This window comes from Acomys russatus, chromosome 14 (genome assembly GCF_903995435.1).
Source record: "Acomys russatus chromosome 14, mAcoRus1.1, whole genome shotgun sequence".
Lineage (NCBI taxonomy): Eukaryota > Metazoa > Chordata > Mammalia > Rodentia > Muridae > Acomys > Acomys russatus.
In genome coordinates, this window is record NC_067150.1 from 4,469,910 (window position 1) to 4,495,440 (window position 25,531).

Genomic DNA, 25,531 nt, shown 5'->3' on the forward strand with positions numbered 1-25,531 from the left:
TGGAGCTGGCACACTGCACATATGGCTCCACCTCTAGCCCAAGGTCATTTGTTCTGAGATGAAGCATCTTGTATTATGTGCTAAAGGGAGAACAATGCTGTCTCCATTAAGTTACTGTTTTAGCTGTGTCTAAAAAAGCTTTCAGATCTGCCTGGCCAAAGCGGACTTATGTCAACCTCTGACGTTATATACACAAGAGTAAATAAAATCTACTTCTTCTGTTGTTTTTTCGAAACAGGGTTTCTCTATGTTATTTTGGCTGTCCTGGACTCACTTTGTAGACCAGGTTGGCCTCGAACTGACAGTGATCCACCTGCCTCTGCCTCCCGAGTGCTAGGATTAAAGGCGTGCACCACCACGCCCCACTGAAATCTACTTCTTATTCAAAGTCCAGGTCATATCGCTTTCTTTGTATTTATAAAACAAGTCTTTTGCAAATATAATTTCTGTTCTGGACATCATGTGAGAATGCTTTGGAAAACCAAAGGCCAGGGGTGGGAGGTAGCTCGGGTGGTAGAGTGCTTGCCTACCATACAGAAGCCCCATTTTACCTGCAGCACTATGTAAACTGGGTGCCTGGTGGCACACTCACCTGTCTTTCCAGAATTCAGGAAGTGGAGGACCAGGAGTTCAAGGCCATCACAAAGGGCAGTACCAGTTTCCTCTGTGATCTTATATGAATGCTTTAGGAATAAAAACAAAGCAGATTTGATTCTACTTAAGATGGTACCACTGACACTGTGCATACATATGGAGTGTATGGGCCTGCTGGTCAGGAACAACATCTGTCATTAGACCGCCCCAAACATGCTTCTGAGAGGCAAACCTGACCTTGGAACGTGTTCTACCAGTAACTGCTGCAAACTGCATTTTATTTTTTAGTATTTGTTCTACTTGAATGTCATTAAGCCAAAAAAGGTTTTAAAGTTTAAGTAGTAGTTTAAGTATACATTTGAACCACATGAACAAAAAGGCAGTTAATAATTAGAAGTTCCTGAAATAAAGCACTAAAGCATGGAGAAGCTGGGTGGTGGTGACACACTTTAAGCACAGCACCTGGGAGGCAGAAGCAGGCAGATCCCTGTGTTGTAAAAGTCAAAAGAATGGTGCATGGTGAACAAAGCCTTGGGGGGTTGTGAGGCTCCAGGAGAACAGGTGTTTTTACCTCAGGTGCATTTTGTTCCCTGGATTGTTCTCGGGTGGTTTTCCAGTCTCGTGACAAGCATTCAGTTTATAAGACATATTCATTCTTGCTGGATGTCAGATCACAGCTATAGAAGCCGGTCTGGTCAGCATGCCCTGAGTCTGCCTTGCTTTCCTGCTTCCCCAGATACATTCCATGGTACGTGCCAGGCAATGGTGTTTAAGTTGCTCTGACCGGAGAAAGGGCTGCTCTGTTAATATTTAGTGCATTTACTTACCCGATTTTCTGAAACTCAAGCAACCTTCCCTGGACCATTGCCCTCTTTGTTACATTTGTACATAAGGTACACCTGAACTGCAGTAAGGCTGGCTACAGCATCAGACTGTAGTCCACCCATTCTTTCAGGTCCTCAGACCCCAGGTCGTGAAGACACAGTCCTGCACATGTCATTGAAAATCGACAAGTCTACACAGTGAGTCCAGGATAGACAAGAAGACAGAGGAACCTGTCTCAAAAACCAAAACAAGACCAAATCAAACAAAACAAACACGGAGAATCCTTTTTTTGTTCTTGTTTTTTGTTTTGTTTTTCGAGACAGGGTTTCTCTGTGTAGCCTTGGCTGTCCTGGAGTCCCTTTGTAGACCAGGCTGGCCTTGAACTCACAAAGATCCACCTGCCTCTGCCTCCTGAGTGGAGTGCTGGGATTAAAGGCCTACACCACCACACCCAGCCTGGAGGATACTTTTTCAAAGCACAGACAACAGTAAAGAGAGAACACTCAGGCCGGGCGTGGTGGCTAATCCCAGCACTTGGGAGGCAGAGGCAGGCCGATCGCTGTGAGTTTGAGGCCAGCCTGGTCTACAAAGCGAGTCCAGGGCAGCCAAGGCTACACAGAGAGACCCTGTCTCAAAAAACTTAGAGAGAGAGAGAGAGAGAGAGAGAGAGAGAGAGAGAGAGAGAGAGAGAGAGAGAGACAGAGAGAAACACCATCCTTCCAAAAACATGATTGCCAATATAAAATTCACCTCGGCCCCTTGATGCACAAACAATCCCCAAAGCTATCATAGATGCAGCACACCCAGCTGACTCCAACTTTTGAGTTTGAGTACCAACTGGTATGGATTCTAAATTATTTATTTCACTGATGGTCTTTTTCAGTCTTTCTACCGTGTTCTGTACAGCACACTTTCATTTCAACATGAGCACATAAAACAGCACGCATGGCTGCTTCTTTGGGGCCTTTTTCCTTTTTAAAAGTCTCTGTACTTAGGAAAAAGTTAATTAACACCATCCTCCCAGCTGAGCGCAGTGGCTCAGGGCTATTACACAAACACAAATCTAAGCACATTTTAAGATTATAAAAATTGTTTATTGTAAAAGATATTCAAGAATAACCAGTTAAATTCTTATCTGCACGCTACCCACTACAGCCAGGAAGCATTAAACACTTTGGACACAACAAGAAAGACTACATTGAGGCCGTGATTCAAATTCAGTGAGAGAAGGGTGCTCAGGTCCCCGCAGTCAGCAGAGGGTTTGATGCGGCCAGAGAGCACTGCCAGGCACCGCGGCTAACGGACACTGAGGTATAACCAGGCGAACAATTCCGAGGGAGAAGGAAGATGGCACATCGCATTTTGTGGGGGAGCTTAAGCAGCTCAAAGGTTAGGAACAAGTTCTTTACTGATAGCAAGATGTGAGATAAGTCTTTATTGGAGAGAAAGAAGTTCATAAAAGCTGTTCTGTCACGGCCCCATCAACTCTCACCAGCCCATGCCCACTTTCCCTCCCCCCACACTAAAGCTAGTCTGCCCACATAGAGGGATGCACTTTCATTCTTCGGCACTCACCAACGCCCTGCCGTCTGCACGCTCACCACATGCTGCTGTGTATCATCCATCTGCACAACTTGAATTACAGTAGAATTCATTCCTGCATCCTCCCCGTGGCCTATCCCCAGACGTAACTCAAGGGGGAATCTTCAGCTAGTTTCTTAATAGATGCCTTAGAGTCAATGGCTATGAAGGACTGACCTACGAATCATCATATACAATACACTGATTGCATTTTTTGAGCACTCAAAGTACTGAATAAAACTTCTCTACTTCCATTCTTGCGCTACACTAAGCCAAAGGGCCAGAGACACTTACATTTCTATTTCTCCCTAAGCTGAGGCTTTTCATAGAAGCAGCTTTAGCCGGGGAAATAATCTTGTTTTTGTTCACTATAAACCCTTGAAAATAAGGAATTCTTCTAGAAGCATTCAAAGACCCTTAAGTGATAGAGGTGCTAGCTGGTGCTACAATTCATAACCAACCATTATGTCATAGCTTATACTGAAGAGTTAATTCATGCTTATTTTGTTCCTTTAAAAAATACTCTTTGGGCCAGGCGGTGGTGGCACACACCTTGAATCCCAGCACTCGGGAGGCAGAGGCAGGCAGATCTCTGTGAGTTCAAGGCCAGCCTGGTCTACAAAGTGAGTCCAGGACAGCCAAGGCTACACAGAGAAACCCTGTCTCAAAAAACCAGAGGGAGAAGAAAAAAAAAAAAAAAACCTCTTTGGAAACCATTATTACTCCTGGAGACACATACTCTGGTAATCTCTCTTGCAAAAATAAAGGCATAATCATGCACATCTCTAGATCTCTGCTAAGTTCAACTACCCCCCACACTTACTAGTCTGATTACGTTACCAGTCAACCACGGCCTCACAGCGTTCTATACAGGACCTCCCCCAGGGTCCACTCAGCAGACGACGTGTGAGCAGGCTTTGCAAGAGGGATCTTGTAGGTAACACTCAATCTGTTTTTACTACAAATGAGAACTCAAGTATCTGAGCGTACATCCAAACCTGAGGGGAAGGCAAAAGGAAGGCCTGCCTCTCTAACCAACGCTGCCCCTGCTCAGTGCCTGCCCAACAGCAATCGGTCCAGGGGGAGTGAGGCCACTTGTCTGCTTCTGTCCAAGTCACCAAAGTGTACAGAGGGCAAGAGAGCTCCTCTTGGCTTTGCCCACACCAAGAGCCTTTTCTAGAACACTGCTCTACCTCAAACACCTGCAGAAATGCCCCAACCAGAATTTAAACTACTGGTGAAACATAACTACTAGTCATTTATTCTACATGCTTAAAAAACACTGGAAAGGAGGGAACCCTTTAAAAAGATACATTCTGCTGGCACACTATCATAGGCATTCTAAGTGTGTGTACATATGTAGAGGAGGTAACCAAGACACCAAGATTTAAATAGGATGGTAAAAAGCCAGGACATACAGATTTCTTCTCCCCAGAAGAATAGTGTTGCCTACCCCAAACTACAGCTATGAACGACTTCACTAATTGGTCTACATTCCAACAAAACCAAACACCAAAGGGGGCGGAGGGGAAAGGGAAAAGAAAAAAGCCAACCAACACCCACAAAAATACCAATTCAAACCTAGTCTAGAGTATGTGGCAATAATTAATATACTTCTACGGAACTGTCTCATGCCTCGTAAGCTTCTAAGATAAAAATCCAGGTCACTATGTGCCTACTGGTAACACTAAGAGAAGAAATAGAAAGTCCACCAGTCTTCGCAATCTGCCGGTCAGCACCGAGTACTAGATCAGACGCAAGCTTTTGGCTGGTTGGACCAGAGGGCCAAAGGCAGCTGAAGAAACCGCCTCTGAACAATCGCTGACATGAAGCATTTCAGTCTGCGTGTTCAGTTAGAATGATGCACAGAGCCCACCGCACGAAAGAAGAACATCCGCTATGCAAACAGGCTATCCCCCAGGAGACCCAAGGAACAGCAGTTATCGTAGCAAAGAGACTGAGGGGCGTTGGTAGTTTGTGGCTCTTATTCTTCAGGGCTGGCTGTGAGGAGGTCAGCAACATTAACAGCAGCGATGGGCAGAGAAGAGCAGGACAGCGGGGGGAAGATCCCTGCTGGACATTTGTTCATCTGTTTTCTGTGTCAGCCAGAGAGGCACCTGCTGGCTTGTTTGCATTTCAGGGATGCACGCCTTAGGCTCCGTGGATCCTTCACAGACTCGGAGAGTGACTGCCTGGCAGCTCTATAACCACGTGAGAAAGCTTTCTTTATCTAGCTTGGTGGCAGCCAGCACAGACTCCATGTCATTGAGGATGTCGGAGCTCAGTGCTTCCTGTAGGCTGGGCATCAGCTCCTCCCCTTCTATGTTCATTGCGTCTCCTTCCAGTGTCCCAAGGTCCACGTTTGTCCCAGGGATGGCTTCAAGGTAGTCTGGGAAACGAGTCTGCTGTGACGGCAGCGTGCTTTGGTTGATAGTGTCACCTAGATGGGGAGGGATGAGCAAAGCGTTTTGTGAAAAGCACCAGAGCCGTACTGTGTGTGCAGAGACCCACACGGAGCAGCACCTACAATCTACCTCAGAAAACAACCTAGGTACCAGTGTCAAATTTGCCCGTGCGTCTCTCCACGTCAGCCATGCCGTGTGGGGCTGTGAAGAACTAAAACCCCATTGGAAAGCTATGTGCAGCACTGAGAAATGACAGGCATGCCTTCCTTCTCACTCTCCTAGAAATAAATGCACCCCCATTACTAAGACAACCAAGATGGGGGGTCTTGTCCTAGGATGTACTCTGGGACACTAATGCCCAAGCACTGCAGACATGGTGTTGTACTCTCAGAGCCACAATCACAACAATAGAACAACTTTCCCAAGAGTCCTTGAGGACATGTGGCCTCCCCTCAAACTTACCTACCCAGAGAACTTCTATTTATCTATGCATTAGCACTCCTCCTTGGAGCTGTGCCAGAACTTACTTTCAGAAAAACAAACACCATCTCTCAGTGCTGCAAGGGTGCTGCAGAGGAGGCAGGCCCAGAGGGACCAGAAGACAAGTTCTCAAACTCCTTCTTTATGCATCAGATAAAGGCAAGCATGAAAGACTTTTGACACTCTGGCAAGACTGTGTTACTGTCCTGCACTATCCCAGCCCGCCAAGAAAGGGAGGTCTTAGCTCCTCAATTTAGCTTCCTAGGACTGTACTTAACACCTTAAACACGTCAGCTAAACCAAAAGAAGTCAGAGAAAAGAGACAGTGGGTCACATAAAAATTACTGGGTTTTTTTGGGTTGGTTTTTAGAGACAGGGTTTCTCTGTTTAACAGCTCTGGCTTTCCTAGAACAAGCTCTGTAGATCAGGCTGGCCTCAAACTCACAGAGATCCACCTGCCTCTGCCTCCCGGGTGTTGGGATTAGAGGCGTGCACTACCACTGCCTGGCATAAAGATTATTCAAAATTAAGAACACAAATCTAAAATGAGAGACGTCTCAACTATCATGTTAATAGAAAACAGTAGGGAGGCAGAGGCAGGTGGATCTCTGTAAGTTCGAGGCCAGCCTGGTCTACAAAGTGAGTCCAGGACAGCCAAGGCTACACAGATTAACCCTGTCTCAAAAAGAAAGAAAGAAAGAAAGAAAGAAAGAAAGGAGAGAAAGAAAGAAAGGGCCCAAAACAAACAAAACCAAACCGTCTGAAATCTCAGTATTCTGGAGGACGAGCAGGAGGGTCACAAGGCTAGGATGGGCTACACAGCAAAACCTTATCTCAAAAAGGAAAGTCCAGTGTGTTAGTTCATGCCTTAATCCCAGTACTCAAGGGCCTCTAAGCTGCAGGCCAGCCTGCACTAGCTACGCAGTGCAACCCTGTCTAAGAAGGGAGGAAGGAAGGACCTGTAACTCAAAGGGCGGAACTACTCACCTGTATCCATTTCGTCCACACTGTTGAGGAAGTCATCCGGAGTCCGAGGGACACTGTAGCTGCTCATGCTGAGGCCACTGTCTGTGCTCTCATCTCTAGAGTGATAGGTGCCACTAAAATATTGACAGAGAGCAACAGAAAAAGGTTTAATCAACTCAGGGCAAAACTGTTAAGCATGACCAGGACTCTGAGAGGACAGTTAGCACCTCCTGAGCCCTACAGCCTGTCCTAGAAGGAGGAGGACACGCTGACCCTTAACTGGGGTGACAGCTGTTAAGGGGCCAAAAGCTGTCAGAAGGTTCTGAGTTTGGTGGCAACTGAAGGAAAACAGTGACAAATTCTGTTAAATATCTTGAAACTTGGGAGGGGTCTCAAGCTCCAAGGTCTCAATTCCCCAGGCAGAGGGGTCAAAACCCAAGTTCATGCTGAATTCCCAGGTCCTGAGGCAGAAAACTTAAGGCAGTGATGGCCAAGCCCAAATAAAGAGCCAGAATGCCTTTTTTGCCAAAACAGATGAGTCACCAAAGATAACAATTCCCACAGAGAGATCTGCTTGCTTCTGTTGGGGGAGGGGAGCATCCAAACACCTCAGCACCAGATAAGAGGCCAAGCTTCACAAGAGAGCAAAAACCAACCAGAGGGCCTTCAAGAGAAACAGGAGCCAACAGGAAAAGTCTCAAGATTGCATTCAAGAGCAACATAAATAGCCTTGAAAATTCCTAAAGAGAATGCTTTCTCAAGGGATGGCAGAGAATAGAACTGGAGACCTGAATTCTACCAACACTAACTAAAGCAACCAACCAAACCCCAAACCCAGAAGACAAATGCTACTCTCTGTGGTTTCTGATTACAAACATAGACTGACTCTCACGTGATGGACATTTACAGTGTAACAAAACAAACGAGAAAACAACCACCAGATTCTACCCCAGCATTTAAAAAAAGTTTTATTCCAGCCTTTCCCCCTAATTGTTCAACGTATCTGCCCTGTTCTCGCCACTGTTTATGATGACAACTGCCAGATTTTGTCAAAATCTGGAAGCATCACACAAATCCAAGAGACATAAACTTGCCTCTGAGACTGTTGGCACACAACACAGCCATGTGGATTACCAAGATGCTTGTTAGCTTCTACTTTGAATGGCAGGGATCTGTTCCTCCTCGGCCCCTGCCGAGGAGGTGACATTGGACTTGTCTAAGGGGAACCACTGTGCCCATGCTGTTTTCTTGGCTGGGACTGCTCTCCACTGACCCCAACAAATGCTGACCCCTCGAACAACCTGGCAGGCATTGGAGTAGCTCAGGGGACAGGGGTTAAGGTGGTTTAGAAAAGATGGGGAGACACACACACACACACGGAACAAAGGCCCTGAGCTGCAGTAGCAGCAGCAGCTGGGAGTGAGGAAGGAGCCTGGAAAGTCAGGAGCAAAGCTTCAGAGGGCACAACTGAGACAGGTGGGATGTGGACGTTTGTGCTGTGCTGAGCTTAAAGTACAGGTGGGATTCACATGCAACAGGGACGATAAAAAGAATGATTTTTAAGAAATAAAATCTGTCATTCAGGTACATTTTAGAATCTGGGAATCTATTCTGGGACCTCAGCCTTCAGGAAGTTGAAATGAGGACTCAAATGTAAGGATTATCTGGGTTGTAGGGCAAGGCAGAAGAGGCTGGGAGCACAGAGCACGAGCAGCCTGTGTCAAGGGGACTCCAACAGAAAGACTCTGCTCTGCGGTATCACATAGGCACACAGCCTGTGGGAGGTCTGTGGGACTGTCATAAATGACTGTCAGGAAGATGTGCAGCCCCCACCCTGTATTCCCCTGTTTCTGAGAACTTGGATTTTATTCTAAGATAAGCCTTCAACAAATCAGATACTTGAACAGATGTGGAATTTTTCTCCTGGGAGACTCGGTGGTGCGGCCTCTTCACATCATCTCCAACTGCAGTTTAGAACTACAAGCTTGTGTAAATATACTTTAGAGGGACATTTACGTTCTGTGTCTCTCTTGTACGTAGTAAGTAAGACTTACTTACTTTTCAGTTTGCTCTCAGGCAGGTTGTCCTGGAACTCCTGTGTCACCCTCCTAAGTGCTAGGATTACAGTAGTAGTAGCACCTCGGGTTGGGATTAAATATCATTTCATGGCCTTTGAGAACAAACCTACCTGCAGGTCAATTCCTCATTTTAGTTTCTTTCAACAAGCTCTCATGATGTAGCTCTGGCTGTCCTCAGACTCACAGGCCGTGCTTCTGCCTCAGTGCCAGGAGTAAAGGTATGCCTGGCACACATCTACTCTTAAGGATGGTGGAAAATTCAATTGTTCAAATTCTTCTAACAGGATAGAAATACTTTTTGTTTCTCAACTTAATTGGTAAGAATTCAAAATAGTGTTCCTAGGCAGGCGGATCTCTGCGAGCCAGTTCAACAGAGTGAGTTCTAGTACAGCCAGGGCTACACAGAGAAACCCCGTCTCAAAACTAAAAGGCACATGCCACTATCTATCACCCGGCTCCCTAAACCCATTTCCAAAGTGTGTTGTTGTAAGCTGGGCATGACAGCTTGTACTGATAGTACTAGGTGTAGTGAATGCCTTGAAGACCAAGGCAGGAGGATCACTGATCCTGAGGCTGGCTTGGGCTACAAAGACAGAGATCCTGACTCAAAACAGAAAAGAAAAAGGGAAGGAAAAAAGTGTTTTGCTTAAAAGCATTCTGGGGAGGAAGGGTGTCCCACAGAGTGTGCCATCTTTTCAAAAGGCGACGTTCTGCAGGTGTTTCATAACACAGCAGGATAAGTTTTGGTGAAATATTAATTATAAATGATTCAAAGTAACAAAATAAAACAAACAAACAAACAAACACCCCACACAACAGTCTATGCATCAGTCCAACAGAAGAAGCCCAGACTGAGAACTCCTTACAAAGCACCGCAATAAGTCACTCTGTTTAAAATAATGCCACTAAATGATACATTAAAGTTTCGGGTAGGGGTGGATAACCTTGTATTTTATCTCCCTAAATGAGAGCCTAAAAGAACATGAGGCCTTACGTGAATAGCTATGTGGGCAGTTCCAGCCACCGGTCCTTCACTAGCAGCCATGGAGACTGCTTGCTTTCACAGAAAGGCAGGCACACAGTCCTTCCCAGAGCGTGGGCAGAAGAAAACAAGCCTGAACAGCTCGCCTTCCCCTACAGGATGCAACCCTTTTAATCCTGAGCTTTGACTGCACTTGGCATTTGCCAAGAAATGGTCGGCAGCTATGATGAGCACTAAGCGATGGATGAGGGAAGGGCCTTTCCAGACGCTGGCCAGCACTCTCACCAACCTGTTAAGAAAGGGGTCTGAGCTATTGGTTGTCATCGTCCTCAATTCCTGAGACATCCCGGGAGAAGACACTGCATTCTGAGCCCCTCCATCCTGCTCCAGTGTGGGCAGCTGGCTTCGGAGAGCTAGTTCCTTAAACAAACAAATGTAAAGAGAGTCAGTCTGCTAATTAACAAACTTATTGTTAGGTTTAAAAGAGATAAAATGCCACAAAAGAGGTAAATACACACAAAAGGTAAAACATTAACACTTATTTGAAAGCTAAGACACTTGCTAATTAGAATAATCAAATTCTTGTATACATTTCATGTGACTAGCATGAAACTAAGCTACAGAATGTTCAAGTTTGCCTAGTTGTACTAATCCCAAGCATGCATAATTAACTATTCCATTTTCCTTTCCTCTTCTTTACTAGCAAAGACCCCCAAATCTTCCCTTGCGACAGAATGACAAGTTCAGGCATTAAACAGTAATTCTTAGATTATGTCATCACTTACCAGCTCTTAAAGGGTTTGGGGCCAGCAATGAAAACAGAACAGAAAGAACATTTGATGATTTGCTCTCAGACACCAATGCTCCCATCCCCCAGCCAGAACACCCATTCACACCCTGCTGTCAAGCCTCAAGGGCTGAGGGACTTTCTCCTAGAGCTAAACAGAGTGGTGTTCTGTTCTCTGGGAAGGCATGGCGGGTGTGGAGGGTGAATCTGGGGTAACATTTCTTCAAGGATGCAATAGTGCTCAACAGAAGCCTACCTGGGACCTGTCACAGGCTGATGAGCCCCAGGTCTCTCCCCAGCACCTTCCCCTCTCTGTTTCCTGAGCAGTCATCACCCCTGCTTGAGCACAGGCAACTGTCTCCACTGACTGACTGCAATATGAACTTTCTGTAGATCACAGAGCCAGACCTCTGCAGCCTCCCTGAGCTAAGGCTGACCCAGGGCACGCCTCCTCCAGCTCTCCTGCCAATCGCACTCAGGGCAGCCAGGACCTCACTGTCCAGGGCACTTCCATGGTTCCTCCTCTCTGCAAACTCCACTTCTTGTCAGGCTTAGGGAGGAGAGCTGAGTGTTCGCTGTGTGAACTTGGGCAGGGTTGTAGGAGGGAAAGATCACCTTTAAACTCTTGGTAAATCTGAACACAAATTCTACATTTTCTTCAATTATGAACAGACTATAACAGTCTTCACTGTGATTCTGATTTTTCACCAGCATTTCCGTAACACATTATTGCTCCAAACATTTTATTTATTTTTACATATATATATATGGATGTATAAAGGTTTTTTGAGACAGGGTTTCTCTGTGTAGCCTAGACTTGATTTGAAGACCAGGCTGGCCTTGAACTTTTAGAGATCCACCTGCCTCTGCCTTCTGACTGCTGAAATTAAAGGCGTGTGCCACCGTGCCCGGCTGCAATTGCTTGAAATCTTAAAGTACTATTTATAGTCACAATTTAGGAGTTGTAGATCTTTTTTATGTATTATGAAAAATGTGTAATAATTCTCATTTATCATTTTGATAAACATTATCAATAAAACTTTCATTCCTCAACCATCATGGAAATTCAGATCAAAACTAGTACAAATTACTATCAAGAAAACAGACAACAGATGCCATAGAAGAAAGGAACCATTCTGTGCTGCTGGAGAGCGTGTTAATTGTGTCGCCACAATGAAAACAGTACAAGACCGACACTAGACACAGAAGGACCTTCAGACCAAATGTAGCACTCCCAGTACACACCTGAGGGGATCTAATTCTACAGACACTTGCACATCTATGTTTAATGTTGAATTATTCACAACAGCCAAGAGTCTGAGGTAAAGTAGCCTAGAGACCGGGCAATACATGTGTGTGTGTGGATAAAGAAAATGTGGTATTTATGCACAAAGGCTTGACGGAAACACATGGAACCAGGTCAATATAGTGTGCAAAACAAGCCACACTCAGAAAGACAGGTATCATACAGCTTCTTCCACTGAAAAGCTCAAAAAACAAACAAACTAACAAAAAATATATATACCCACGCTCAAAAAGGCAGGAAAATTAAAGGCAGGTTATTTGGCAGGGGAGAGCAAGAGGAAAAATCAGGAGAGAGCAGTGTGTGTGTGGTGGGGGAGGGGAACACGAGGAAAGCACATGATAACAGACACGTATGAAAACAGCGACACCTACCTGTTTCATACACTAAACATTTATCTTTCCTGCAATTTGTTTGTTTTCTTTTTGAGACAGGGTTTCCCTGTGTAGCCCTGGCTGGCTTCGAGCTCACAAGATCCACCTGCCCCTGCCTCCCAGAGTGCTGGGATTATAGGCGAGTGCCACCACTGCCCAGCCCGCTAAGTAATTTTTTTTTACATTTATGCAGGTGGTGAGAAGTGACTCTACTGATGGTGACTGCAGCAGTTTCTCAAAACTGGTTCTTTCCACACGTGGCTTCTAGCTGAACCTGAACTTGTGACTAATTAATGAAGTCTACCCATGGTCCTTTCAGGTTCTGATACAGTTTTGTTGGCTTTTTGAGGCAAGATTTCTCTGTGTAGCCTTAGCTGTCAGGAACTCATTTTGTACACCAGGCTGGCCTCTAACTCAGAGATTTGCCTGCCTCTGCCTCCAGAGCGTTGGGATGAAAGGCGTGCTGCACTACTGCACCATCCAGCAAATTGCAATTTGGAGCTGGGTGCCTGGATCGCAAATGCACTCAACTTTATGCTGAGATTGCTGAGAATTGCCAGGGCCAGGAAAGGGGGAAAATCACACAGTGATACTTAATGGAACTAAGTACCTTAGGCAGTTCTGAGAGTTCAAACTGAGACATCTGTCTCTTGTTCATTCGTTCTCTTGACTCATACAGGGAAGATCCATGCCTTCTTGTTTTCTGTGCAGCCCTGACTGTCCTGAACTCACTCTGTAGATTGGGTTCTGGAACTAAAGGTGTGGTAACCCACCACCACTGGGCAGGTCCACAGCTTCTAACTGCACACACAGTTCTGTAACTGCCACTACAAACACCAACACCAGTTTTCTCCTGGTGCTGTTTTTACTACTGTTTGTGCTTCCTGCCTCTGCCAGGATTAAAGGCATGTGCCACCACCACCTGGCTTTCCTGCCATTTTCTTAACATGTTTTAGGGTTTAATCAAATTTTGTGTGAATGAACACACATGGTGTGTACTTTCATTTAGCACACACACAAAACTTAGACTTAAGTCAGGTGAGGGGACAGTGCATACCTATAATTTTGGCACCTGGAAAGTTGAGGGCAGAAGGATTTCAAGTCCTAAAGCCAGCCTGGGCTACAAGAGCCCTGCCTCAAAAAGCAAAACAAAACAAAACAAAACAAACAAACAAAAAAAACCAGAGAAAAACCCTAGAACTAGTCTAAACTCCTTCCTCTTCAATTTCTGGCTATTACCAATGTGCTAGCTTTATTTTTGTAAAAGATGACATTGTTATTTAATATGAGCCATATACTAACTGCCTTCCTTTTTTTTTGGGCAGGATTCAAACTTGCCGGCAAGCACTATGGGAAACGACACTGCTGCTCCAGGCTTGGGAGACTCAATTGCTTATGAAGGAGGAGCTCCCACAAGAGCAGGCTGGGACCCCTGATTTTACTCACAGTGTGGAGCTGACTCTAAACATGTCCCAGATTAGCTGAGACTTAGAGGCTCAGGGAAAAAGCTACTGCAGGTTTGAATTATTACAGAAGAAAATGTGCTAAAAATACTTACTTAACTTAAAAAAGTCAACTACTCTAGAAGAACTATTTGACCTCTGACACAGAACAACAGCCTGACCAAGCTCTGGCCAAACTTCTTCTGACTTGCTTACTTCCCCATTTTGAATAACTTTCACAAACTTTTCCAACTACCTTAGGGAAAAGAGAAGTTTGACAAACTTGTATTTTTAGCTAGGCAGTCTAATTTTAGGCACTATGTTCAAGATGAAATAATCCCTAAGCTCCTCAGAGACAGAAGCAACTTGCAACATCAAATGCTTTGGGTGAAATCACTCTTGTAGACTGTCCAATTACGACGTCCCAGGCTTAAGTTATAACAGCTACGCCACATTGACCCAGTTACAGAATGGATGTGTTTTCAGTAATGTGTGCTTGTTTCTGTACTGAGGACTGAACTGGTGCAATGCAAACACTGAACTGCTAAAGCTACAAGCCCAGCAAACGCGTGTTTCGATAGGTCAGCTTACCAGGGATCTTTTGGAAAATTAGCTGGTTTCTTGCTCCCCCTCCCTCTCTACCTGACCAGGTAACCATGGAGTAGGGCATAGCCCCAAATTCGCATTCATGTTTGAGAGCTGCCGTAAGCCTTCTCTAGAGTGCTCTGACGACATACAGAATGCATTTTGTTTAAGAAGTGTGACAGTCATGTGCCATTTACCTGAGTACTTTCAAATTCACAACAAGTTTGTTCACTGAAAACACACACACAGATGAAGAAACAGGAAAACTCTGGGCAAGCCTTGGCTTTGACAAGTAACATCTACAACTGTGGTAGTGTGTACACAGAAGTTGTTTTTAGGCTCAAATGAACTCTCAAGACATGTGATTTAAAAAGAGGTGGGTGAGGAGGAAGCCAGGCATGCTCCAGTGGCTGAGGCTCAGGAGCATTTCTAGTTCAAAGCCAGGCTGGGCCACCAAAAACAAAACAATAGAAGGAGGGTGGCAGGGAGACTGCATTATTTAAGCAAAAAAATCACGGACAAAGTGACACGCCCCCCCCCCCCCCCCGCAACACTTACCTGGGAAACTTTACACTACTCTAGCTTTTGACAGTTTCTTGAGCCAGCAATAGTTTTAACTTCACTGACTCCAATGCAATGAGTCATGGGTACAGCATAGGAAAATACCAAGATTAGCCCTCCTGAGGAGGGGCAGCCAGCCAACCTGTACTTTCTTAAAGCAACTGTTGCCTCTGGTAGCTCTGAGCTATGCAGCAGAAAGTGGGCTTGGGATGCTCCATGGTGCACAGGCACAGGCAAATGACAATCATCTCCTTAAGGAGGGTCAACTTTGTGTACTGGAAATCTAATGTAGGAAATGAAAAGTAACCCCCAAAATACACATTCTTAAAAACAATTCTAGAAATAGCACAAACCATTTATTTTCACTGTTTAAGATAGGAGTCTCAGCCATGTGTGCTGGTGCACGACTGTGAGCCTAGTTCCAGGCCAACCCTGTCTCAAAAATCCAAACCAAACCAAGACAGACAGACATCTAGCCAGCTTCACTTCCCAGGACATAGAGCTCCTCATTATTTCTACAACAAGAGCACTAAGTTGGGCTGGGGGTGTGGGCTACTGGTAGAGCTTTTGGCTTCCTTGTCCTTCCTGAGGACCTAGTCCCAGGGAGTCATGCCTGCCAGGAAAAGCACACCCTACCTACATCATTCGGTGTCCTCACCCCCCTTTAAACTTGAGATTCTCCTCTCTCCCGATCAGCAAGGCTGCATGGCTTCCAGCAGGTTTAGTTTACAGTTTTTATTCATGTTCTGGTGTTAGGGGCTGTCCCCTAGATACGCCTGCTATGTGCTATACCGCTGACCTACCTTCCTAGCCCTGTTTCTTAGTGTCTGTGCCGTCTACCAAATCATCTTCAAATCCAGACAAGGCTTCCGACTGACAGAAGTATGCAGTATACCTGGCAGCGTCATGCAGACTAGCGAGTCTCAGCTCTGATAAGTAACACCACAAACAGTGCAGATTCTAAGTTTAGGGCCAGCCCGGTCTACATAGTCAGAGAGGAGTTGGCCTCACATCTTGAACACTGCTTCCTAAGTGCTGGGATTCAAGGCGAGTCCTGCAATTAAAGGCATTTACCACTAAGCTCAGCGCTCCTCTTCCATTTTTACACAATATTTCTTTCATCATGCCCACCAAAAAATAAAACTTAACCAATGAGAAACCAGATAAATAAGTCTAGCATTTATGAAAAAGAGAAGAGAGATAATGTTGAAGAGATGTTAAAAGAATTCTAAGGCGGTGGTGGCGCACGCCTTTAATTCCAGCACTTGGGAGGCAAAGGCAGGTGGATTGTTGTGAGTTTGAGGCCAGCCTGGTCTACAAAAGCAAGTCCAGGACAGTCAAGGCTACACAGAGAAACCCTGTCCTGAAAAACAAACACAAACAAAACAAAACAAAAACAAAAAAAAATTCCAAATGACAGTGGTGCTCAGTCATGGAGCATCTCCAAGGCACGCTGAGTAGCACCAGGAACAAGGCGGCTGGCTTAATGCACAGCCACACAGCATGGACACCATCACGGCCATGAAGACTGACACAGACTTCTGACCATCTAACTCTGAGATAAGACATTCATATCCTGGGTAGTCCAACAATTCTGATGAGGACCCCTCTGGGTAAGACTTGGCCATAGAGCACACAGGAGAGCCTTAATAGGTAGGAGAGAAGGGGACAAGCAAGGATTTCATTGATGAAGAGCAGCTTACCAAATAAAGAGGAGCTTCTGACCACACAGCATGAGCCAGGAGGCCTTGCAGGGAAGAGAGAACACCAGACACTCAGAATCCCATTTTCAGCAGAGAAAGAGGGCAAAGTGCACCCAGGAAGATAGTTATTTCCTCATAATGGCCTTTTAGAAGAGCTGTGACTGAGCTGCAGTGCTCTCTCAAGGCCTGTCCAATTACAGCAGCCACCGCCTTGAGGGACACCTGGCTGGAGCACGGGCAGCAGGCGCTCACACTCAAAGCAGAGATATTTATAGAGCTAAGGTTTCTTCTGGATTGTAGAAATGAAAACTTAGGCTCTATGTAAGGACAATTTCCCTGAATCCTGTAAACACACTGTAATAAATTATGGTTGACAAATTCCATATTTAATTATGAAGATCTAAATGCTTCTAAAGGTCTTAGGATATGATGGATGATTCACACTCCGTGGCTTGGGGTTTTATTAACACATAGGGACATAAGTATATATGCCACAGCATCCCAGAACATAGACATGATTTGTTAACTTCATCAAAAGTGCTAAAAAAAAAAAAAAAAAAAAGCTTTTGACTTTAGTAATTTTAAAATGCTGACAGTGGTGGTACACTCTTGTACTACTGTAACCCAGGAGATCCTGAAGACTGCTGGGAGCTCAAGGCCAGCCGGGTCTAAGCAAGTTCCCAGACAGACAGACCTACACAGTCAAGACTCTGTCTAAGGAAGTACCAGGCAAACAAGTAAGTGACTCCAGTGCACACTCTGCACGTCTGCGGCCACTGACACCTGTATACAAGGTGCTGTCAGCCCTAGGACTGAGCCACATCTTTCTACCAGAAAAGTAATGCAGCAGCAACTGTGAAGTCTGCACATTCTGAGCCCTTCTTAGACTGCTGAGCCCTAGCTTGGCTGCCTGGCTAGCTTGAGTCTCTTGTAAACCTATGTGGGAAGCCACCTTCGCTTAAAATCTTCTCTGGAAGGTGTGGTGGTGCACTTGGTCCCAGCACTTGAGAGGCAGAGATGAGTGGAGTTCAAGGACAGCCAGGGCTACGCAGAGAAACCCTGAAAAACAAGCGACCTACCCCCTAACAAAATCTTCCAATTGCATGGTCCTTCAGCAAGCCGAGTGCTCTGAAAAGCAAGCCAGAAGAAGGGCCTGGAAAGCGCCGAAGCCATTACCTTCTGATCCTCCCCCACCTGTGTTCCTCGAGTTCCTGCTCTCCCCAGAGGCAGGCCGGATTGAGACCTCTAAGGAGAGTCTGAGCAAACCAGTAAGCCCAGCGATGTTACCTCTCTAACTCTTCAAGGACGGCCTCTAAGCCCCACTACCTGAAGGGCTCGGGACCTCACCCAGTGGGGTCCTGCTCGTCGGCTGGGGTTCCCCTACAGGTGTCTCTAAATCGGGTCTTATCATCTTTCTATTGCTCACTGGACTGCAGTATCACATTGTTTTCCCCAGACTTTTGGGCTATCATTTCTGAAAGTTTCTGGGGCATGAAAAACCTTGATTAAATAAATTGGTTGTGTTTTCCTCTACTGTCCTGGCTTTTGTTATAGAAGTAATAGCTACACCCCTTATGATAATTGAAAAAGTCACTTTTCTCTCCCTGCACGAGGTCTTAAGGTCATGGAGAAAGTATGCAGGACGAGAGAGAAAAAGACACCGACGTTCCTGTCACAGACCACCACGTCCAGTAAGTTGGCTGACAGCTTCACAACCATCAGGCCGTATGTTGACATCTAAAACATATATGGCAAACCACTGTTTTCAGAAAGGGTCTCATGGAAGTCCAGGCTGGCCTCAAACTCACTAGGAAGCCAAGGCAGACTCTGAACTTTTCGTTTTGTTTTGGCTGTGCTGGACCAGGCTGGCCTCAAACTCAAGAGCATTTTGCCTTGCCTTTGCCTCCCCGAGTGCTTAGAGATTACAGGCGTGCACCACCACGCCTGGCTAGCCTTGAACGCTCTTCACCTCCCAAACACAGGAACTATAGGTCTATACAAGCATGCCACAAAAGCTGATATTTTTAATCTTTAGCATTTTCAAATTTATCTCTTTCACTATATCTATACTATACAAATTTAAACCATCAACTCCAATTTTTACATTTTAAGATTTTACTAATTACATGTGTGTGTGTGTGTGTGTGGTGTGTATGCAGAGCCTTGTACACATGAGGCACATGCCTGATCTCTGACTTGGGCCCTAGCTGAAGCCATGTGCCATGGCATATACCTGTAATCCGGCACCTAGAAGAGTACAAGGCTGACCTGGCCTATATATAGGGTGAAACCTTTCTTTAAAACAAATAAACTAAGCCAGGCGTGGTGGCGCACGCCTTTAATCCCAGCACTCAGGAGGCCGAGGCAGGCGGATCGCTGTGAGTTTGAGGCCAGCCTGGTCTACAAAGTGAGTCCGGGACAGTCAAGGCTACACAGAGAAACCCTGTCTTAAAAAACCATATAAAAAAAAATTAACTAAAACAAATAAACTGAGCATAGTCAAGACTGGAAAAATTTTAATATCTTGAATTCTTGATGACTTTGCTAAGCAAGGGTTTCCTACTCATGTATGAAATGAAGATCTAAAATCACTGATTTATCAGATTTGGGTTTGAGATAGGACCGAGAACAAGCACTTCAGCCTGTTTCTGACTTGAGGGACTTATGAGTCACTAACAGAAGGCACCACTTTAGAGAAACACAGAAGAGACTGTTACAGTTGTACGATTCAGTGCTGTGTGACATAGTGCCCCTCACCTGAGATGGCCACGCCCTAGTCTAGTGGTGTTCTCACTCCCTTACTTGGGGTTTTGGTTAAATGAAGACACTTATTAGATAAAGAAAATAGAATTCAGGCCAGGTGTGGTAGTGGACATCTTTAATCCCAGGACTTGGAAACAGGGGCAGATCTGTAAATTCAAGGCCAGTCTGACCCAAAAATTGAAAAGAGAGAGAGAAAGAGAAAAAAAAAAATGTAGTTTATTTTCTTAGAAAGTTAACCAGTCTCTATGAGGGTGCTATCTGACTTTATCACCAAGGAATTCCACTGGTCAAGGTAGCAGCATGTGATCTTTCCACTTAGCACAGAGGCGTTACAAAGAATGTGAGATGTTTGGCTGCTGGTGTGGCAGTGATCCTTGTACTCAGGAGGCTGAGGCAGAAGAGCCTTGGAAAAAAACTGAAGGCAGTCTGGGCTACAATATAGTGATAACCCAAAAGAAAGACAGGTGGGCAGGGGAGGGGAGAAAGGGAAGAGTGTCTTATGGGTTCTCATAAAGAAGGGCTCACGGACTCCCAACTCCTAGTTTCTTTGAGTCTTAAAATGTATAGGATGCACATTGATTTCTAGACTGCACCCACTCCCATGGCCTGTGTGAGGCAGGAGAGCAGCCCCGGTATGATCTGGTGCTTCTGTGGCCCAGTGCCCTGAAGCTCTTCACAGAGAAAGAGACCTGAAACACCAAGTGGGCAGAGCTCAATTTCTCCTGAGCTTTGACATTTAAAATGCCCTCCTTCAGAAGGGCAACTGAGAATAATTTATTCATAACGATTTCCAAAAGGAGCCTACAAGTATATAAACTGATGACTTCCCTTGCTGTGGCTCAATTCACTGACTCAAATGCCACACACACCCTCGGAGAATCACACGGGGAGATCAGTCCCTTGGAAAAGTAGTGCTAAGTGTCCTGGGAGAAAGATGACTCAAACATATCCATGCTGGCTCATTGCCAATGAGAACAGGGCCAGGAACACGATGTCTCTCTTTCCTAATTTAGTTATCTTTTTCCCCAATTCTAAAACATCGTATAAGAGCCTACCTGACATTTTGGAGCATTTGCTGTGCTGGGATTGATATTCCGTATTGCCTAAGAGTAAAAAATAAGATGGATAAAAATTATTTTAAGCCACATGGTTTGGCTGTGTAGGCTGACTTATTAATTGTATCCAGACATCTCACCATAGCACAGAATTCCCGAGCTACCCAAGAAACAGCAGGCTAAGAAGGACAGGAGCCAGTGAAGTCACCACACAACAGACTGCCCTCACCGGCTAAGCAGCGCTGAGGACAGACAGCGAGACTTGGCGCCAAGACAGGCAAAATTTAGTAACAGTCAGGTAGGCTCTTTGCTTCTGTGTTAGATGAAGCAGGCAGAAATAATTCCTAATGTTTCAGTGATAAGACACAGCTGTGGATGGAAGAAGTTCACAGGAAGCCAGAATCCTTAGGATGTACTCAATTTATAGACTGCTAAACAAACAGGTCTAAGAAGGAGCATATTAGCATAAGAACAGAGGAGTTCTGACCCTTCATCGGCAACACAGTAGGCAGCAGAGAAAAGCAGCGGAGGAAGAATTTCACCTCTGAAGAAGGAAGGCCACTCTGTCTAGGACCCACCACCCAAGAGCAGTTAGAAAAATTCTTTGGAAGAAAGAATTTTACAAGCAGCAGAATTGGCCCAAGAAAACCAGGCTAATTGATGCAGCACAACAGAGTGCCAATGGTACATTTCTTGACTTAATGAATGTAAAACTCAGAAGACATTGACATTGTACGTTAAGTTTCTTGCTATGTAATAACCTGCTGTTTAGCAGCCCACACCATATGAAACAGTGACCCATTAGTGCTTGGTCACAACAGGATAAAGACAATGAATGAGGCTTTGTTTTTTATTTTATTTATTTATTTTTTTTCAATCCTCTTAACTGCCACACACTAAAAGCCTTGCTATGCATGCTACCTGGCTCTCGGTGTTTTGTGTATGTGAGAAGTACCCTTCCTTCTGCACAGTGAGGGAGTAAGCGAGAGGGTGACACCTGTGTTAGTATGTTTCCCCTGTAAATGTCTTTCAAGACAATTCTCCCATCATCTGCTGGCACTAACTTTGCCAGCCAAACCTGGGACATGGGGACACAGAATGATTACCAACAGTTTAAGGAGGAAATCTGTCTGGAATTCTATGGCTTAAAATAGTACAATGTAAGACTGATTTTTAAATATGCTATGATTTAGGAAAGGCTATTTAGGAAGAACAGAAACTATTGTGTTTGTAAACATCTTGGGGTTTGAGGATTAAAAAAAAAAAGAAAGAAAGAAAGTTGGATATTTTACAACTGAAAGAAAACTCAGAGCATCTAGGGAAAGACGACATTATTTCCAGAGCACTCTCCTCTTGTACACTGTTACTGCACTCCACTACCATCGATTCAAAAAGTCTCTATACAAAGTTAAAAAAATAACCAAAGGCCAACTCCCTACTACCTCAACAATATCTTAAAAACTTGAAAAAAGGTAAACAAAATAATTGGGTGTGGCTAAGGATTTCCTGAGCCCAGGGACTCACTCACACAATGCTAGGCCAATGCTCTTTCACTAGACTTGTTCTGAGCTTTTTCTTCTTACTCAGCCCGAAGACCAACAGTATTTTCTGAAGCGAACGGTCTTCAAACTTCTCACGGCTAGGACCTTCTGCCCTCTATGGGAGAAAATGCACCTGACAATCTAACACAGGTGGTCTTATAAACTTGGGGCTAGTTTGTATTGTTTTAAGTGAAATTCTTTGATTTTGGCAATACTGAAGCATTTGTCATTAAAGAAAATGTCACACTGGCATATACTCTACAAACAACTAATTTAAGGTAGATGTTTTTTTCTCCAAGGGATGGTCCAGAGTTCCAGCACTTGTGAAGACCCCTGTCTGTAATCCTCCTGCCCTCTAATTTCTGTTCAACTGCAACAACTATTGCCCAATTGGATACTTTTTGTTCATTCTTTATCTTTTTGTTGGCTTTGAGACAGGATCTCATGAAGCTCAGGCTGGCCTTCAAATTACTATGTAGCTGAAGCTGGTCTTCAACTCATCTTTTTGCACTGGCCTCCCAAGTTCTAGGCAAGAGGTGTGCACCACCACTCTGGCTAATACGGCTCTTTATGATGCAGGACCAGTAAGGTACACTCAAAACCTGTCAAGGAACAGGACAAAGAAAAGGACAGGAAGAGAGACCCTATTTTTATAAAGCCAACGGTCCTTGGCAACTAAGAAACGCTAAAATGAAAAGCACAGACTCTTGTGCGAGAAGCAAAGCTCAGAAGAGAAAGGTTGGACTCTAACCTGTGGCCTCACCTGCCGCAGTAATTCCTGCTGTTTCAGGCGCAGTCTCTCCTTCTCCATCTGCAGCTGCTGCAGCTGTATCTGCTGCTGCTGGCTGGAGTTGCCTCCACCCAGGACGCCTCCCTGTGGGCTCTGGGGAGCCAAGGGTGGGGGCTGCTTCACTGGAGCACTCTGAGAGATTCTCTGGTTCATGGCTGAAATGAAACAAAAGCAGTCCTGAAAAACCTAGCAAAGGATCACTCAGGTATGTATGCAAGAGGACACCACAAGTGCAATGGCTGCCGATGACAACTGTCACAGATCCGTAAGGCAAATGGACTCTGTATAGTACCAGATAATAGGAATCAAAGCACATGCCAAAGTAGCAAGTTGTACAAACACAGTCAGCAGGGAAAGCAAGGTGTTTGCAAGCTAAAGGTGCCTGGCGTTTACTCCATGGAGGCCACATATAAGGCAGAGAGAGATGACACACACCTGTAACCCCAGACTCCTGTTGTGTGACAGCAGAAGCAGGAAAATCTCCTGGAAGCTGTACTTTGGCTGACCTAAGGTACTCACTCAGTGAGAGACCTTCCACACAGAATCTGTGGGCAGGTGTGTACTCAGCTGGCCCGCACGCACGCACACGCACGAGCACACACAAACACAGAAGCACACATGCACACCACAATTGTATGAATTTAGTGAGCAGCTCTCCAAAGACCACTTTCTGAGGAGAACTCAACCAACAATGTAACCAGCCCACTACTCATGTGTCTCCATTCAGCCAACGTGCCCTTCCAAGTGAGCCTGCAAGCAAGCATGTCACCAGGGAAGCCAGTGTCTTGTCACTGAACCTTTATCATCTCCATTTGGGCTGGTTTTTTTTGACTTGCGTATTTCTCTCTCTGTGTGTGAGCATGTGTGGCAGTGTGGGTCTGTGGCGGTCAGAAGACAGTGTGCAGGAGAAATATCCTCTCCTCCACCATGGGAGTCCCAAGGATCAAACTCAGGCCACCAGGCTTGGTGGCAGTGACTTCGTCATCTCATAGCAACCTTACAGAATCTCTTCAAGAGTGTAACAAACACTCCCCAACACTAACAGGGCAGCACATCTGACACTTCACAAGCACACTAAGAGAGGAAGATTAGACCACTCCTTACAGCCTTTGCTCACAAGTCCTATTGACAGCACCTCTGCGCTGCTGGCCTCCAAGGCCAGTTCCTTGCATAACCCCGTCTTCCTTCTTTGACCAGGCCTCCCGATGTCCACTCACGATTCTTCCACGGCTGCTGTGGTTCTCAACCTTGCTAATGATGAGACCCTAGAATACAGCTCCTCGTGCTGTGCGGAACCCTAACCATAGAAGTATTCTGATTGTTACGTCATAAGTGTAATTTTGATACTGTTATGAATGGTGATGTAAATATCTGTGTTTTCCAATTGTCTTAGGTGACCCCTGTGAAAGGGCCACTCACCCCCAGAGGGGCTGCAAACCGCAGGTCTAGCTGGTATAGCATACCATCTGCCTGTGTGTGAAAGGCCCTGGTGTCCATCCCTGCGGTAGGTAAGTGTCATCTGTCTTAGAAAGGCCTAAAAGACATGAGCTCCGGGGCTGTCTGTGAGGGTGCTCTATAAAGGCTCAGCTAACAATGAAAGAGCCAGCCTGAACAAGGGTGGTGCCAACTCACAAGCTGGGTGCCCAGACTAACTGAGTGAGGGAAGAGAGAAGACCCGCAGAGCTCAGCCTTCGCCCCGCTCTGTGCTCTGTCCTGCAAAGGGAAAAGCAGCCGCACAGGCCTGCCATAGCCCTTCTCTCTAGCGGCTCCCCCAGCCTGATGAGCTGATCCCCAAACTGTGGGCCAGAATAAACCCTTGCTTTGGGTACTGGCCAAAGCCATAAGAGAGGTAATTAAATACCAAGAAGAAAAGCAGAATCGAAAAACAAAGGCTAAAAGCAAAACCCCAAAGTTGAATATTATCCACCAACGTAGAATATCAGGATAAGATATGAAACAGGAATCCTACCTTCTTTCAACTGCCTAGATTCTTCTAAGATGTCAACACTATATACAGAACTGAAAACACTGGGAAGGAAAATTGCAGCTCATTTCTCTTAGGGAGTCAGACTTGAGGAAGCTGGAGTCATGTGCCAGACTACAGTTTGTTGATTTTCTTTTTTCTTCTCTTGTTCCTATACTTCCACTCCCAACCCAGATTTTTTGTATTTACCTCTCAACTTAATTTTTTCATTTACGTTATTTAGTTTAGATACTTTTGGGGAAGATTTGAGTTTGTAATTTAACTTCACCCCGCTTGCTGCATAGCTGTACTTTGGGACAAAATCATTCCACACTATTTGGCACAAATATCTTCTACTGTGATTTCTACAGGCCGCAAACTAGAAGCTTCCAAGTGGATAGTGTGGGTCTTTAAGTAACTCCAATACACATTAGAGAAACACTAATAATACAGTGAGCACTTCCCAAGCGACTCTCGCTGCATCTCCAACCTCTCTATTTATGCCATGACCCCTGTGTGTGCACACACAGCTCTCAAGTCAGCTCTCTCCTCTTGCCTTACTTTTGAGGCAAGGTCTGTCTTGGTCAGGGTTACTATTGCTGTGATGAAACATCATGACGAGAAGCAGCTTGGCGAGGATGTCAAGACAGGAACTCAAGCAGGGCAGAGTCCTGGAGGCAGGAGCTGCAGCAGAGGCCTCAGAGAGGCCTTATTGCTTGGGGCGGCCCCACCCACAATGGGCTGGACCCTCAC

General features: G+C 45.4%; 1 protein-coding gene across 4 annotated transcripts in view; it reads right to left on the reverse strand.

The window, feature by feature from the left end:
- Window positions 1-4,910: 4,910 nt before the first annotated feature.
- Yap1 (Yes1 associated transcriptional regulator) overlaps window positions 4,911-25,531 on the reverse strand; it is a 76,772-nt gene continuing 56,151 nt past the window's right edge. The window contains exons 5-9 of one of the 4 annotated variants that reach the window (XM_051155895.1): window positions 22,777-22,970; window positions 20,485-20,532; window positions 10,201-10,331; window positions 6,873-6,985; window positions 4,911-5,440 (exon numbers count right to left, since the gene is read on the reverse strand). In XM_051155895.1, coding sequence (XP_051011852.1) covers window positions 5,202-5,440; window positions 6,873-6,985; window positions 10,201-10,331; window positions 20,485-20,532; window positions 22,777-22,970 — 725 coding nt within the window. In that variant the 3' untranslated portion in view covers window positions 4,911-5,201. The remainder of the gene's footprint in view (window positions 5,441-6,872; window positions 6,986-10,200; window positions 10,332-20,484; window positions 20,533-22,776; window positions 22,971-25,531) is intronic. The other 3 variants (XM_051155893.1, XM_051155896.1, XM_051155894.1) reach the window with 3 other exon arrangements.